We start from the raw sequence: 18688 nt of genomic DNA, 5'->3' as shown, positions 1-18688 counted from the left end.
ATTTGGAATTTTCATTTTTCAGTTTCCTTTTTCAGTTTAATTTTTTATTTATATTTTTTCATTTTTTGTTGAAAATTCTTTTGCTTCTATTGTAAATTCATGTTACAGTGTGTTGCTTTGTGTGGAACCCGTAGGCATCCACTGTGTGTTCCGGCTGGGCCCATGCAGGCTTGTTAGCAGCTTGGGGTCCTGACATATATGAAGCGGCCTGGCCCGCCGAAACGCATGCGTAAAAGTACTTAAACAACACCTAACACAATCTACATTTGCAAGTTCACGGACCGGAGGAAGCACCTCGAGATCCGGACACTTGACGACTCGGGGCACACACGCACCTCGCGTATAGAGGTGAGGGATAGGTCACTACCCAACCAGCAAATCATCTCCTTCTTTGCCACGGAGCTATCGAGTTACTCTGAACACTGTTAAGGTTAGAATTACCCCTGCCTAGCTTGCTAACTAAGGAGGGTGTGAGGGATGATTCAGTTCACTCCATTAATATTAAGGGTCTAAGGGTCTCTTCATAGGAACCAATTTTATAAATGATGGCATACAAATGTATTTATAATCCCTCTAGAAACATGCAGTGAACCGACATTCTACTGTTTTTTCTCCAGAAGTTCTTTTTGTGAGAGACTTCTCGAGGTATAACTGACTACACACACAGCGAGCTATGCACAATCGATCCTACCTACAGGGTGTGTCCAAAGACCAAAGATACAGGTGCTATTGGCACTATAAAAGAGGTACTTTGAGTATTATGTTTATAATTATTAGAGTTGCAACTCTTAAAGTGATAATTGGCTTAAAGATGAGATTGTCAAGATTGACCCAGCGTAATGACACTGATAGTAGAATATCTTCTATGTTTTTTACTTCAGGAACTGAAATCACAAATTTATAGAACTTTTGGAAACAAATAGTATCATTGGCCCTGAAGATGGACTGGCGTAAAGTCTGAAACGCGTTGGCAATACATTGAAATATCCTGATGCTACTTTGGATTGGTGACTTTGAACCAAAGAACTTTATCATATTATTTGATTTTGTTATTATCACATACAGGGAAAAGGGACTTTGCAAATGCAAATTTATGTGCAAATCTATGTGTGAAACAAAACACTTACAAATTGTGAATGTACTAAAACAAATTCTGTGAGACAAACCAACTATGGTGGGACTTTGATTATGTTCACTGAAAAAGGTTTTGTAAAATTATACACTTTGGTTGATTAAAATAACCCACTTAGGGTTTTTTGACACTCTATGGTGTAAATTATTGTATGAAGGAATTGTTCGTTACATTTTGTGAACTGAATTAAGTGCATGACAAACAATTAGTTGTCAAACTATAAGTTAACTAGAGGTTATACACCTATCTTAACTTCATTGAACATTTGTATTTTGAAATCCTAATATAAGCCTTTATAATAATACGCTAAACTTTGAACAGCAAGTAGTGGGACCTGTATTAGACCCCACATGCCAGCAACATTAATGTTTTTGGGATTGAACTCCCCTTGGAGTGCACTAAGGGTTGGCATGTAGCAATACATGCCTTCTTCCCTAGTCTTTCTACCAGTCCCGAGTGGCCCCGTGACATTCGCCCTGGTGCACCTGAAGTTTCACTACAATACAACAGCAACACATAGAATCTCACATATTTTGAAGCAGTAGAAACTTTAAATTGAAACAACAGTTTTGTCCCCTTCTCCATCCCCTTACAAGTCCTGACACATATGCCACTCCTGCTTCCCCTTTCCCTGGGCTCGCAAGGGTGTCACCATGTGACAGCGACTTACACAGAGGCATGGGGCTTCCATCAGTTGTGTGGCCAGTCTGTAGTCCAAACTGTTTATACACCCCTAGTGGGCGTTGCTGATGATTTCTCCACTGCATGGTTGATTTGTATATTGTATAACATACTGCCCATTATGCATATTTGCATGTAGCTTCTTTGTGTTAACTTGCCTGTGTCCATTGCTTGTCTCTGGCCTGTTTCAATTTGTGACGGTGCACTTCATAAGACTTGTGTGACATGCTGTGCTTTCATTTGGTTGCTTTGACATTGCATGCCATGCATGGTGTAATGGCCAGCTCAGATGGGGTTTGGGAGGGGTTGGGTGACATACCAGTATTTGGGTGTGCTCTTTTGCAAGGGGGTAGTCTGTCATGCAGCATGAATGTGTGGCTTTTACTGACACAGCATTGGGTCTTTTTAAGTAGCTAGGGATGAACACAATGTAGCACTTCCAGGTAAACAATCTCAGGGTGGTATGGTTGTGACAGTTGACTGTCCCTTTTGTCATCATCAATTGTCAGCTGGTATGTGCCAGGCCTGTGTGCACTCCGCAGGGGTGGGATTTTATGTGAAAAAATTTGCCACAAGCTGGGTACGGGCTGTCTCACCACATGCCCTTTCCCCTCCCATGCGCAGGGGCCGTACATGTGATTGGGAATGTGGGGGCACCACCATGTCTACCGGCACGCCCTGCCGGGTTGCAATGTTGTGCAGGACACACGCTGCCACTCTGATCCTGCACACTACTGGGGGCGCATATAGCAGCTGGCCACCAGAGCGGACAAGGGAGCGGAAACGTGACTTCAGCGCTCCGGATGTGCGCTATACTATGCCGTGGGTTGCAATATGGGCTGCGTTGTATCTTACCTCGGGTGGTGTGGTGGGGTTCCGTATTGGCGTCAATTAGGTGCTCAGAGGGTAGGCACTATCCCCTGGGGAGGTGATAATGGTTGTCATTAATTGGGTTTTGCCATTTGTCCATGTCTGACATGCATGCATGTGTGGAGGCATTTGTACTCACCAATGAGCCATGTGTCGCCATGCCTCCCAGCTTCCAGGTCCCGGTTTAGGGATGACAATCTGAATATGAAACTATCATGACTGGACCCCGGATAGTTGGCAAATAAAGAGGTGATGATTTTCTTGGCATCACATACAACCTGCACGTTGATGGAATGCCAGTGCTTGCGGTTTCGATAGATGTGCTCAGTGGCCCTAGGAGGACGTAGGGCCACATGGGTGCAATCAATGGCACCTAGCAATTTGGGGAAGTGTACCACCCTGTAAAAGTCCTGGACCACGGCCTGCCTTTCTGCAGGTGTTCTGAGCATGTATATGTGCCTGCGGACTAAGGGGCGTGCAGTCATGATCGCCAACACCTGGTAGGCAGCGTGACTGTGTGGCCTGTGAGACGCCGCCAACTATGGCACTTGAAATGACCCAGTAGCCAAGAAATGGAGTACATTGAGCACCTTTTCCAAGGGGATCAGTGCTTTGTAGCACAGGGTGGGTGATGGGAGGTCATCCTCCCACTCAGCAACCAGTTCTAGGATGATATGGGGTGGAAACCTGTACCTGCCATAGACCTGGTCATCAGGCATCCCAAAAAGGCTGGTCCTGGGTAAAGAAATTGCAGGGCTTGGCTATCCTCCTCCTCCTGCGGTGTCCCACGACCAGTGTTGCGAGGAACAATATATTCATTGTAGCGTATGAGCTTGTTTGTTGTTTGCACGCATTTTAATGTTGCACGGGGCCGCTTACGCCTGCTTCTGCCTGCTTCCGCCTGGCGTACGTGTGTCCGGATTAGCGCGTCTTTTGTGGTGCACAGATTTCCCCTGTTCGATTCAATGAATACGTGTTGTTAGTATGCATGTGGGCATTGCGAGGATTTGGCAGCGGTACTGCCCCCGTAACGCCCACATTTTCACATGTTGTTCCCCATTCCGCGTGTTCCGCCCCCTTTTTAGGTGTGTGCGCTGACCTGTGTGTGCCTTCACTGGCCATCTCGCGCACAGCCTTCGGGATGTCGCAATGACGTGTGCGCCACACGCGGATTCAGCGCACATCTCAGGTAAGCCACGTGCATCGCTTTCCATGAATCGACTAACGGCTGCATGCGCGGCTTTCGCACACTTGCGCTGCGATTTTCACGCTTGCACTCCCCCTTTCAGCGCACATTAATTCCATGAATTACCCTGTAAGTGTTTTCATGTTCCTAATTCTTGTGTAATACTCAGATTTTCTTTTTATACAATGTCTCTCTTCAGAAAACCCAGACCTAAAGAATGTGACGTGTTGGCATTAATTACGGGTTTTTCTTAAAAAAGCCCAAAAAACATGTCACTACGTTTCTTATGACTCGTTGCATCCTTCGATTACCCGTACTGCAAAACAAACTGCTGTGCAGAGCGATCTGTTTGCCTCAGTGCCTAACGTGGTTTTGTGACCATAATCGAGAGAGTGTATCCATGATTAATACTCCTGATTATTAATGTCTTGCCTACATAACTTGATATGCGGGACGGCAGTTACTTAACTCCTCCTCCTGTCTGAGGAAAGTACATTTGCTGCCACCGCTGTCCGATGATGCGGGAATCAGAGTTTCAAATAGCGGCCATGTTTACTCACACAGAAGTAACTCTGTCAATTCAAAGTGAACTCTGTAACTAGAGCGTTACTACTCATCTGATATAATCTAAACATGGTGGCAATTTCTAAATGGTATCGCCTATAATGTAACCACATGTACATGGAGTTTTTAAAAGTTATCTCACATATGCAGAGGTACAAAACCTATCTACATGTGGTCATGCACTGATCACTACATGTGTTACATGCAACGTAAGGTCTATTCTAAACACTTGCTTATTATTTCTGCATGTTTATTGAAAGCAATTAGGAAATATTATGTCACTCAATGCTCTCATTGAGACCCACCACAATACTTTTTGTCATGAAAATTAATTCTTGGTCCCTTCTTAGGAGTTTCCTATTTAGATCAGCAGTGTTGTTACTTTGTACCTGTTGCAGCACTGTCCATGAGAAATCTTCATATTTGTGGTTCAGTGTCATAACATGCTTAACCAATGGATCTTTTTCAACTTTATTTTTTAAGCAGCTCCTTTGTTACATGATTCTCGTTTTTACTTTCCTTGAAGTTTTTCCAATGTAAGTTTCCAAATGGGCATGTAATCATGTAGACGACATTCATAGAATCAGTTAGTGATACCTTTTTGTGTTCACTTCCTGGATAATCCGATACCAATATCTTTAAAACTATTTGTTGATATGACAAACCCCATTTACCACAAGGATGGTGACCAATATTCAGGGAGAAACCCCAGCTTTCATTGATGCTGGATTGTGTTACCCTTCTCAACCTAAAGTCGTTAGACATAAATAGGTCCCTGATATTCTTGCTTCTTTTAATAGCAAAAATCGGGCATACACCATTTTTTTCTGTTTTGTCAAAGATCCTCCAGTTCTTATTAATAATATTTTTTATATTAAATGATAAACTGGTAAATGTGTTCACAGTAACCAAACGGTTACTTTCTTTTTTTACTCTGTTTCTGTCATAGCAAAGCTTCTCTGTTATTAAAAGCCTGCTTGGCTGCTCTCTCAACCGTTTTCCGAGGATGTCTCCTTGCCAGAAACTTCTAAATTAAATCTCCTGCTTCCTGTTCAAAAACATTCTTTGTACTGCTGTTACGTTTAATCCTGAGGTATTGTGCAAAAGGCACATTTTCACAGAGATGTTTGACATGATGACTTTCAAAATGTAACAATGTGTTTCTGTTGGTGGGCTTGTGATATGGTTTAACGCCTTCATGAAACAAGCTCATGTCTAAGAAATTGATCTCAATGTCACTGATATTGTGAGTAAATTTGAGATATATGTTTTGTTCATTTATCCATACTAAAAAAGCATCTACTCTGTCCTCGGGTCCCTTCCATATGCACAACACATCTATGAACCTTTTCCAGAAAAATATGTTGTTCAAAAGGAATTATCATCGAAATAAATTGCCTTATTTTCAAAGGCTTCTATGTATAGGTTCGCCAAATTCAGGGCAACTGTTGCCCCATACTGGTTCCTTCAATTTGTTGTTATACTTTTCATAAATTGGAAATAATTCTGGGTTAAGGCCATTTCTGTACACCATATTACACACTAATTTACTAATTTAGTACTGGATCACTGTCCTTTCTTGCCCCTAACCATGCTTCTACCACATTTGAAGTGGCTCTCTCGGGTATCCAGGTATAAAGAGATACTATGTCCAACACTATTAGCAAGTTCTCTTGGGGATCAAAGTTCATATTGTCAAGTATTCTAATAATATCCATCTTTTTTGACATAAGATTTCATTTAAACTACAAAAGGTAGTCTGAGGTAGTGGGCTGCAAATTTGGAAAAGATTTTACCCTGGTATTTTTTGTATTATTGTATTGCATTTGAAGGACAGCTTTGGTTTACAGAATGACAAATAAAACTTAATTTTTTTTAAAAAGAACTCTACCTTAGCAATTCCATATGCATTTCAAGAAGTGAGTGACTCTAGGTTACGAATTACTTTGCTCTGTATGTTTCACATTTGTGAACAACCACTGATAACCAATCAACCCAGCGTGTGTCAATATAAATGTGTATTTACATTTCATGTCACTTTACATTTACTACACACAAGTGATGTTTTTATATTGGGCCAACACGCCACTTGGCGCATATTTAGTGTGCTTGACAAGAGGTATGGGGAAAAGGGGGCAAAGACTTTTTACAAAGCATTGGTAAATAGATATATCTTTAACAGGTTTTAGAAGATTAAGTGGTTGGAGATGTATCTAATATTCTGAGGAAGTCTGTTCCAGAGAAGCTTCCAAGGCAGAAGGGGCATGGATGCCTGCAGCTCTTCGAAAACCATGCAAGAGTGAAGAGAGTGGTTGAGAGAAGCAAACCTCAGATAATGGCTTGGGATGTAGCTATGTATTGCTTCTGAGGTAGTCTGGACACTTGTTGAAGATGGATTTGTGTGCAAAGCAGAGCTTTCTTTGATAGGGAGTTTAAGAGAAGTCTTGAGGCTGGGTTTGTTATGATCCTGTTTTATGCTAGTGAAATATGGCAAAGGATACGTGATTCTGTGTAATTACTCACAGGGAATGAAAGTGCCTAGAAATCCTCAGGGTCAGCAGAAGATCTGTTACTGAATGGTAATCGATTATTCCAATGTGGGCTCCTCTGAGAGGGTGACCTTCCCTATGAAATACCACCTCGTCCGAACTAATGAGATACGGACGGGATAGAAGTTCAGCTGGAAGAGCAAAATACCACCAGGTATTCACCAGCCTGAAAGGAAATGATGGACAGTTTTATTACCAGAGCAACATGGAATATAAGTGATAGTATTCAATTAGAGAGAGACTAAACTGAATTAGCTGGGAATCTACTTAGAATGGAAGATTAGAAGTAGGTGGCAAAAACTCTCTTTTTGTGATGTTTTCAGATGGACCTCTGTGATATGAGTAGCAGCACAAGAATTAGGAGGTTTGAATGAGGTAGGGTAAAAGGGAAGGCTAGTTTATATGGTTAGTCAGGAACCTTTTTCCCGTACGGAACAAGGGCGCTCCAATGGGAATAGAAGTGGAATGGAAAACAGCAAGGCGTATAAAGTTCAAAAGACTCTGATTTGCAAAGAATAGTTTATCAGATGAAGGACAATCCAGTATCAATCCATTGGAAGTAAGTGTCAAAGAACCAGGTAAGCATAAGCAAACAGTACAAAATCGTAATCCAAGATATAGGGTCGATTTACCAGAGCCGATGTTGGAAGCAGGAGGATAACTTCAAATCTAAGGTATGTCTGTTGCAAGGCAGAAGTCTGTAACATGGCAGCAAAACATAGAACAGGAGCAAAGGATCAAACAAATAAGGAACTAACTTCAATGTGCTTCCGGTCTAGACGCATTACCGTAGGACGTGGGCGTGTGCGCGATGTTGGCATGCCTGGTGTACTCATGGTAACAGAGGCGGGACGTGGAGGGAAAGCGTGGCAGAGTCATCTGAGGCTGCATCGCTCTAGGAGGCGCCATGGCAACCACCAGGAGTGCCGGAGCAGCACTGCGGGCCTCCCCCACCTCAGTAAATGACAGCAATGAAGGCTAGAAGCCAGATACGTGACATTCTGAATGACTTTAAGTTTGTGACTGACATTGACTGGTGTATATGGCCTTATGGTAGCCGAGGCCTACTAGAACAATGGTGATAATTATATTTTGAGATGCGCGACTGCTAGGAATCTTTTTGAAGCCTTTCAAATAGATGGATGAAGAGGTGACACTGGTGATTAGTAAAATTGCAACAACATTAAACACTTTTAAGTCCACATTGGTGATCGCCACAAAGTTTTGATTTCCAATATAAATTTATTGGGACAGGAACACTTTGTCTGCAACCAGGTATTGATGGCTTGAAGGCAATCCATTACTTGTTTTTTTTCTATATATCTATTAATAGAGGTTTTATTACATTATTCCAAACTCATTTCCTGACAATCTCTTGTTCTCAATCTTTTACTGACAAATTTGAGATTCTCTGAATTGCTATTTCTTGTCTTTCATTGTGCTGAATCTGAGGCTGTCCTACTTTCATGACCAACCCTCTACCCCATCCTACACTGGCCCTGTTTGCTCCTACCCCCATTTCTCCTGCCTCATGAACTCCCAGCACCTGTCAATCTCCCATATCTGACCATCAATTCCTGAATTTTTTTCACTCATTTCGCTAATACATCCGCTACAGGCTTGGATGCACACATTCCTCATGTTTTCGACAAAACTAGGTCGGGTGCATCTTTTTTTTTTATTACTGATGCTATTTGTCAGATTCATCAGTAATGTGTTGGGCAATGAAATAAAGCAAATATACACATATAGAACAAATAGCAACAGTGCACTATACAGTTTCGACAGGTTCATAGCACATGCATAAAATATGACAGTAGACACAGCAGAGAATATTATAACTGATATATAGACAGCAACCCAATCTCCAATGCAGTTAAACAAAACAGAACCAGCATAAAATCAACACTTGTTCGAAACATGTCCAAACAAGCAAGTCACAAAAACATCTAGGGCGACAACTCTTTTAGTGTGCAATACTATTACATTCCATCCGTTAAATACAGAAAGTGATAGCACAAAAGAACGGATATCGGAGTACAAATCTGAACTAGAATCGGCTTAAAAGTTTGTTATCAAAAAACACCTCAAAGACTGTCCCTAAACAGAAGAACACCCTGAACCTGTATGGGTGAGCTCTCCCTAGGGATATGGTCGTGTACCGCCTGTCTAATAGGGATAACACTAGTCTTTCACTGGTCTAAAACCTGTACTCTCAATGAACAACAAATAAAACTCCCCAACAAGCAAGTCTTCAGTCCTTTTCTGAAGGATCAAATGTCGGTTATCTGCTGTATACACTTGGGCAGCCGACTTCTGCAAACTACTTTCCCAAAGCAGGGGCTTTTCAAGGTAAAATTTCTTAGATATCTGAGGATTGTTCTTCACTCATTTGGCCCCTCAAGCTGCCTGACATCTGGAGCTTATTTTGTGGTTTACATAAATGTCCTTGTGAATTAGACAATTGATCTTGATCTTACAAAAGATCCTTGCAACCAGTAGAAGTTAATGATGTTCGCTTAACTCCGACGTGATGTGCTGAAATATTTTGGTCCCTGGGACCAGTCAGACTGTGGCTAGTGTGAGAAACCTGCGGGCGTTCTCACAAGTAATCACCAGGGATCCTTTGTTCCAGTGGCCAGGGAAGGGCCATCGCTCTTGGATCCCAGCTCTGGGGGCGAACAAGTGAGGGAGGATCACCTGGGCCGGGGGTCCTTGGGGAATGCGGGAGGAACAGCCAAGGGCGAGACATGATATTCCCCCCTTTCAAATGCCCCCACACCCAACACACCCTCAGTCTTCATTGGGTATTGCCATCCAAGTCTATCATACCCCAGCACTTTCCCTTAAGGAAAAGATGGAAAACATCATCCACCTATCTTAACAGACCCTGACCAATCCTCACACCTAACACAGAAAATAGAAAAAGGATAAAGAAACCAATTTACCCACAACAACATATTTATCCCCACTTTCCTGACAGTAATTTACCCAATTTGCTTATAACCCCTATGGGACACTACAACTCTCATAATATCTACTTCCCCTTTGACTGCCAAAGTACTGGGGCAAGGAAAAGACAACCAGGAGTAATGAAGATTACCCATAGAAAAATACAAGCAACAGCCCTACCTACTCTATGGCAATGTCCCCCTAACGAGGACAGGCAAGTGGGAGCAAAATGAACATATTGCATTCTGGGACTTGTAGTGTGAAAATGGCAAGGTTGGAAATGTAATGCAACAGGAAGGCGTACAGAAAGCAGATTTAAAGTGAAAGCTAAAGCAAAAGTAAAGACAAAGAAAAGTTAAAGAAAACAGATCGAAAGAGGATCGAAAACAAAGCAGAGGAAAGTGCACAAGAAAGCTAGAGCAGGGCATGTGGCCCAGAGCGGAACTAAAAGATGAAAGACAGGATGGGGCGCAAGTAGCCCAGAGGGGAAGACAAAGAAAGAAAAGGGTGGATAAAAGACCCGACCCAAGGAGCGGGCACCAGGGGAACCGCTCCAGTATAAGAAGATAGAAGAGAAAACCGATAGAGGATAAGAGAGCAAAACCAGAGGGGCAACCATTTGGAGTGGTCGTGCAGGGAGAACGAAGGAAAACCCTTCATTTTTTAAAGTCTCTGACAAAGCCCAAATACAGACTTTGTTTTGTGCATTTGGTGAATACTACCTTAAGCAAAGGTGTAGCCTCCAGGCAGGGGACAGACCCAGGAGGGCCGCAGAGACCCCCCACCAAAGTTGAGTAAACTTTGTGAATATTGCCAAAACAGGCCTACGCTTGGGGAAGGGAACCTTGGGAGGACTATTTTCTGTTTTTGTTACAAGTGAGACCCAAACTCGGTTGAGGGAAGCCTTAGAGGTCTGGTGTGAAATATTGTTGTATGAGGACTATAAGAAGAATTGTGAGCTAAGGAACTGTTGTGAAAATTGGTCAAAGTGGTCATGCATAGTTAAAGCCAAATCTATGCAGTTTCAAAGGTCTTCGATGTGACCATTGAAAGCAAGGACATGTTACATTGAAAGTCAAGTGAAACCTGAACTTGGGTCAGGGAAGCCTGAGGGTTACAGTGTTTTGTTTTAAACCAAAAAAGTATTAGTTGAAGTCAAGAGAGACCCGGACTCGGGTGAGGGAAACCCAAGAGGTTTTATGTGAAAGATCTTTGTGTTGGAACTTTGTTGCACCTTTTTGAAACCAGTGAAGTCACTTTGAAACCCAGGTGAGGGAAGCCGAAGAACATAGTCTGAACTGATGAATTGGGCCAACAACGTGAACTGTGTAAACCAGCCATCCTGAAGAACTTTACAAACCACCCCAGTACATTGAACTTGGGGAAGGGAGTGGTGTGTCACCTCCATTGCCATAGTGACATTCGTTTTGATACACACATTTGTTTGTGCATACATTTTCCCAGACAAAGTTTTTGTAGAGTGTGAGGGCAAGTATATGTTTTAACACAGACTTCTCTTTTGGTTTGACTGACTTGGACTATTTGGTTTACTTTGAGGGTCGAGACTACTCCTGTTATAGAGGTATGGCTAGATTGAAAGTCTTCAACCCCAGTGAAGTTTAATAAATGTTTTCGAAACTTGTACATCTTGTGTCTGTGTTTGTCACTTATGATAGCATGCCTTTCTTACACTACCTTGAAAGATGGCCTACTGAGGAGGGAGTCTGTATTTATGAAAACCTGAAAGACTAGCATTCCCAGTATGCATTCTAGCAAGGACCAATAATTGAACTGATAATAAAAAATCAGTCAAGGAAATAAACGGCTTAGTAGCTTTTCAAAGCGAATCGAAGAAAGTTAGATTTTACCAATCCTGTGATGTAAAATTTGAACTAAGAGAAAAAATTGAGTAAAGCAGAAAGATTTTGCAGCAGACACGAAAAGAAGAGTAGATCCTGAACAATAACAGCACTGAACAAAGAAGTTGAAGGGGGGATAGAAGCAGTGTGTTCAAGTAGAAGAAACTCTGTTTAAGAGGTCCTAAGTTTAAAGGGATACTCCCAAAGGTGGGCTTGCAGGGCAAAGCAGAGTTCAAACCACATACTGGTGTACATGGTTCCCCATCGCCAAACCAGATTTCTCCATGGTGCCATGTAAAAAATTGACAAAGTGCATAATGTGATTGGTCCCTGGGGCCAATTAAATTACAGGGGAAGCGGTGCTTGTGCACTGTTACGCATACTAACCAGCTAGGGAATACCACCTACATACATGTGGGCAATCCTTTTTTTCAATTCCCTTTCTACTTCCCCTAGTATATCTGTTTTTTATTTGTTTTCCATTTATTTGAGTTGCCCTGCAGTGTGAAGACAGATGAAAATGCATACCTAAGAGCTGGAACCAAAAGAGACATGTCCCTTCTTTGAAGCTGGAGTGGCTTAATCAGTTTGACTACAAAAAATAGACTTAGCTTTTCTGGAGTTTTGGTCAACCACCTGGGAGATGTATTTTGGATTGTGTTGTGGAAATCGATTTTGTTTAAGTAATTTTCAGAGATTTAAGGGTATCTGAGGGACCGTTTCTGCCACTGTCATTCAGCCTAACAGATGCCTCGTTGAGTTGAAATTCTGCAGACTACAATCAAAGAGTAGTCACTTGGTTGTGGGTGTAAAGCCAGAGGTAGCTGAGGTGCGACCACACTACATACCGTTGAAGACAATTCTTTAAGGAGCACTGCTTTCTGTAAGGAACTCATGGTTGCAATAGTAAAGACACACACAAGGGATCACAGTTCAAGGGTGTTTATTAAATTGTAAAGGTAGGGTTGGAAAAACGCTTTATCTAAACCTAAATCTAAGATGGGAGCAAGCTTCGACCCTCAAATAAAAATAAGGTAGTCCTTGTGGCGTCTTGTCAAATAAAAGGGCCTATACTAAGAAAAACCTATTGCCAGTCTTTAAGCTAAATACAAAAGAAGTGTGGGATTATGTTCATAAGAAGGAAGGAAGTGTTCACAAATAATAAGTCAGGATGCAGTGGTCGGGTTTCCCTTCCCTACGTTTGAAGCACAGGACAAGATAGTATTCCGAAGCACAGCACACGCTCAAGCTTTCCCAGAACGAGCCAACAGTTCCGCTTTCGGGTATCGGGACCTGCAGTGGTTAAGTCTCTTTTCTACAAAAAGTCTCTTGCCGTCGCAGACGTGATGTATTCAAAATAATAAGCAAAAGTTCCTTTCTGCTTGCACTTTGGGTGATGTCTTTTCACCCTTGGATCGCCCTCTCTCGGGCTCAGACGCTTCTCGAATGTTAGCCTCCCTCCGCCGGGTTCACTATGGCCTTCAACACAATGTCGTCTGTTACATTCTTAAATCTTAATGTCTTTTCAAACAGTTCACTGTGGACATCCCTCAGCCGGGTTCACTTTTGTCAGCACACTGTATTTCGGGACTTTAGACTTCGCCCCCTCTTTATCGGCATCCCTCTTTTGGGTTCACTCTTGACAATCTCATCAATCGTACCTTTTCTCATTCAACTCTTACGATACAGGATTCACTTCCCTTAGCTTCGCAATTAACTGTCGGTCAAAGACTTTCGACGGTACAGAGGATTTTTGCAAGACCCCTGCAACACCACTTTGATCCCCTTCTCACCTTGCCCAAGGCCTTATGGTAATGGTAGTTTCAACAATCATGTAATCGCCCAGAGTTTGCTGAGTGAGCACCCAAGTGGTGCCGGACTCCTCTAGTGCTGATTTTCCCCCTTTTCGATATCAACACTTCTTTGTAACTTTTCACAGTTAAATTAGCTGTTTGCTACTTTTGGTTCAACACAGTTCAGTTTCTTATCGACTCTCCTCTCGACTCACCGGCTGTGATGAACCGCTTGGCTTTGTTCTCTCTTGGGTCAAGGTTGGTACCACAGAGACAAACGTCTCTATCCGGCTTGGTTATCAGCGCAGGAGGGTCCTGTGAACCATTGACATCTGCTGCAACAATTCTCCTCCTCTTGAACTGCTGTGCTGAGTTAGCTCTCTCGATGTGTGGTCTGCCTTGCTCGTATTGTGCTCTAGTGCTCCACCTTTTATCCCTGTGGGGAAGAGAAAGAGCCATCAAGTGTGTGTGATTCTGGTCAATTGCCTGACTCTGTCTGACCCTTGTGTTGGGACAAGTCAGGTAGACGGCACTGGTGTTTCTCCATCATCTTTCGCGGTGTGCGTAAGTGTTTGTGTCGGAAAAGGGGGGTGTTGAGTATTTGAGCATCCTACATAGTAGGCTGGGGAAAAGGTGTTGTATGAAGGGAGATACAGCGTCTCACCACGTCGGTGTCCCACCTCTACTCCCCAAGGACCCCCCATCCATGTGATCCTCCCTCACTGGTACACCCTCAGGAACTGGATCCAATTCCACATTCAAGTGTTCACACTCGCTCTTACTTGCTACCAGTACTCTTATACTTTCACTCACTGTGCATGCACTCACACCCAAGTACCACTTTCTCTCACCAACCAATACCTCACCAACCAATACCTCACTTTGCACCTCACTTTTCACAGATACACTGTAACTCTCTTCCTGGCTCTGCTCCACCATCCTTCTCGGTCCACCTTCTCCTCCCTTGACCGCATTCTAAAAACCCACTCTTTCCTGTCCCTGCCCCCACCTCCCTCTTTCATTTGCTCTTTGCCTGAACTGGATCCCAGGGAGACACTCTGATTTGCTCTCCCCCAGATGCCAGGTTACAGAGCTGGGAAACAATAAAGCCTCACTTCAGACCTGCCGCCTTTTTGAACACAGGTCCGTTGGTATCCCACAGTGGGGGGCCACTACAAACTAAGCAGACTTCGTATTCTTTGTTGGCAGAGTTACTGGATTGCGGTTTTGTAGTGTGCAATGTTCTGATGGTTTGATGTTGCCATCTCTCTCGCTATTGAGTTGTAAGTTCTGATCTCTGCTGCAAGGACTGGCCAGCATGTTGTTCAGCAGGTATGGGGCAATTAGAAATGACACTCTACATTTGAAACTGGGCTCATCTGGACGGGACAGAGACTGTGGATCTCATAACTCCCTCACTCTGCTCTGGTGCAGGACTGGCTCTGACAAACACTGTGGTAGGCCTCCTGCCTCAGGAGGCTAAGGGTCCCCATTCCCCTTGACAGGTTCACATCTCTCATCCTGTCACATCATGTTGTCGTAGAGATCACTATACCACATGATTTAATGTAGTGGTCTGTGTAGACGGAACACAGGGATAATGTAAATTGTCCCAATGAAGGTTAGAGGGAACTACAAAAAGGATCCAGGGATTGTTACTAGGTGGAATGCACATAGGCTATGTGAAAATGATGTTTGATTTGAGGCTTTTCTTTTGAATTATTTCCCTGTTCATATCACTAGATAACAAACATGTTTTAAAAGGGTTTGTATGAAAACAATTCAGAGGATGTATGCAATTTTAAAACAATGCATTCTTTCTGGCTTTGCTTCCTTGTGTTGTGATAAGAGTACTGATTGCCTAATCAGTTCCTGTTTCATATTGCCCTCTTCTATTCTATTGATCTGTATGCCATTTTAAATTACCCTTGGTCATTGTTATTAGTATTAAATGTCACATATTTAACACACAATAATTGAGTATAAGGCACACTCCTGCTTATGGGTGCCAGATGAAGACGAGTGGAGAACTATTTCTGGATTTTATAGTGCTTATTCATTTCGATTATCCCATCTTATTTGTATATATTCCAGTTATAAACAAATAATTTTTCTGTCCCCGATTTTGAGTGGGTATTGTTTAACACATGACATGGAGGTAGTACCATCTAAGTGGAAAAAATACATTTGTAAACCCCAACCAAGAAGTAAAGTAAGCTTTGTGACAGTCTTTAAAATTAAATGTCAGAAAGCATTAATAATTATTTTTGATTTTGTTTTTGCAGTCTTCTTCTCGAGATCACTCGCCATTCACGTAAGTGCATTTCTCAAATCTTAAGGTTTTACTCTTTAAAAGTTCTACATATCTGCAACACTCTGTTCTGTTTTCATTTCAATAGTGTAAGCTTGCAAAAGAGTAAGTGGGATTCTTCCCGGTCCTTAAGATTTAACCAAGATGCACAAAGGGAAGAAGGTAAGTTGCTTTTAATAGATTAAAAAGATCCCTTCCTTGAATTTATGTTTTTCTTTTACTGACAGTAATGCCTATGTCATGGCTTTTGTCATACCCTGCGTGCCAGAGACTAGCTTTCATTCCGTAGGTGGTCTAAGTGCCCAACTGGGGATGTGGCAGATTTTGCATCAGAGAATAGTGCTGTAGCCAGCAAAAAACCCTGGGGAGAGTTGACTCATTGTGCTTAGTGGAAGAGAAATGACTACCCCTGAGCACCTCACCACCTTGCTATTAGGTATCATCTTACATAACTTCTATAGAATATTGAGATTACAAACATGTACAGCAAATAAGAAAGAATTGTGAACACCACCCTGCCCCACATCCAGAGAGGACTGTGAATAATAGCCTACTTCCCACCAAGAGAGGATTCTGAAATGTTTGGAAGATTAGCCTACGTCACATCTAGAGAAGTCTGTGACATTAACCTGCCCCGCCCCTGGAGAGGACACTGAATATCAGCCTGCATCACTTCCAGAGAGGATTATAAATGTTGCTCAAATAAACAGCTTGGAGTTTGCCCTAGCTGTATACCCTCTCCCACTAGATCACCCCACAGCCACTAACTACACACAGTGTTGTTCCCCTTAGCCATATATAGAACCAGATACACAGTATCTAGCTAGCCAGGCCACTAGAAAACCCGCCAGCTTTTACGAGACACACCGGCCTCACCTCAGACTAACCCTGCGACCCAGCTGGACTAAGCACGAAAGACTGACTGTGCGCAACGACAGCAGCACGCCCATAATTATACGCGCAAGGAAGCAAAGAACCAAATGAGACCAATCAGGAAACGCACCTACAATCATTAAAAAAATCAAATACCAAGCCAACCGGGATAGCACCCTGCAACCTCAAAGAAAACTCAACTGAAACATGAGCTGTTTAATTGCAAGGAGCCCGACTCCGACAACCCAAAAAAAGAAATAATCCCACATCAACTCATCAACCTACCGACAGGTAACACAAAAATGCCACGAAAATGAAACGGACCATGAGAAAGACAAATGGGAGAGGAAACAAACCCAACTGGATGCAACCACAGATCCACAACTGTGGAACACACCCCCACAAACAAGATCGAAAACAGAGCTTACGCTGGCAGAAGAGAAAAGTTTCTATACCTAACACCATAACTCGCAATCAACCATTCACTGCAACAAACCAACCCAATGAATTAATCAAGAAAGACCGACAACAGAATACAGCCACTCAGAAGAAAAACGGACAAGGCCAGAGGGAACAACAAAACGATCAATGCCCTAACTCTATATAGCACAAAAACACGAGGGCCCACTCTTCATCAGCCACAAAATATAGAAGAGGAACATGAAGAAATCTAAATCCCAAGACGTAACCTGGAAGAGCTATTCAACGACACAAACACAACTGTACCCCCACCACAACCGAAGAGCTACATGGAAGAAAACCAAAACACCAGTCAGAAGACAATACTGATAATAAAACGCAAACCAAATCATACCATGAAAATCCACTACAACCTAATCAACAGCAAGATCGATGTCAAAACACACAAGAGAGATCTTCAACCTCCTGTGCGACAACGGTATCGACATCCTATTAATCACAGAAATATGGCTGGATGACAACTACAAAATCACACTCCAAAACTTCCTCCCCATAAACATCAAATGCCTGCAGTTAACCGGAAAAAGAAAATGAGGAGGCCTTGCATAAGCATTCAAACACCTGAAAATAAAAACAGACAAACCTCTTAGCATCAAGAAATGCAAATCCATGGTCATGCACCTATCTGCAAACCCAAAAACAAACATTACAGTCATACTGGTTTACAGACCACCGACATACGATACAATCTTTGTCAACAACTTCATAGAAGCCATCACCAACAAAGCCATCCAACTTGAACATCTGATAATCCTGCGGGACTTCAACATATGGTTTGAAGAAAAACACGCCAACTACTAAAGTTTATGAATCAGGCAACTAGCAACCATGAAACTACAACAACTGATCAAAGGAGAAACACACTAGGCAGGACACACACTTGACACAATTTTCGCCAACAAAAAATTTATCACCACTGCACCACTGATACAGATACTCTAGAGCAACCATCTCATCATCCCATTTGTGATCACACTACCAAGTAAAGCAACCAACCAGCCCCTCAAACACCCAACCACCACAAAAAGAAACTGGAATGCCATCAAAGCGAGCAACCTAATAGAACAACCTGAGCTCACAAAACCATCCGCAACCGAACTGGACAAGACAGACCTAACAGACCTACTACATGAATGAATCGCTGATACAATCGACAGCGTTGTTAGGGAGAATTCTCATTCTGTGGCTAATTTTCCCTTACCTATAGAGTCTCCCAGCAGCTTTGCTGGATTTGAAGGGTTTGTTTCTTTTTCCTGCTAAGAGTGAGACTCTTTTTCCCACTCTTAGGCCTTTTTGCTATGTGTGTTCTAGGCTATTCTTTGTGTTTAATGTCTATGGGATTTTCTCAACCCCATAGGAACCATCTTTATTCACATGTGTTACACAGCACCCTCTGTGCAGTGACACAGGGGTGTCGTAGCGTCCCCCAAACATAGAC

At 42.6% G+C, this 18688-nt stretch overlaps 1 protein-coding gene across 3 annotated transcripts in view; it reads left to right on the top strand.

Moving 5' to 3' along the window:
* Positions 1–18688, top strand: part of SANBR (SANT and BTB domain regulator of CSR) — a 1021507-nt gene that overhangs the window by 813588 nt on the left and 189231 nt on the right. For all 3 annotated transcript variants that reach the window (XM_069608017.1, XM_069608018.1, XM_069608020.1), the window contains 2 exons: positions 15872–15900; positions 15986–16059. In XM_069608017.1, the coding sequence (XP_069464118.1) occupies positions 15872–15900; positions 15986–16059 (103 nt within the window). The remainder of the gene's footprint in view (positions 1–15871; positions 15901–15985; positions 16060–18688) is intronic.

This window comes from Ambystoma mexicanum, chromosome 4q (assembly GCF_040938575.1).
Source record: "Ambystoma mexicanum isolate Mex_15411 chromosome 4q, UKY_AmexF1_1, whole genome shotgun sequence".
Classification (NCBI taxonomy): domain Eukaryota; kingdom Metazoa; phylum Chordata; class Amphibia; order Caudata; family Ambystomatidae; genus Ambystoma; species Ambystoma mexicanum.
This window is presented reverse-complemented; position numbering and strand designations above follow the sequence as displayed.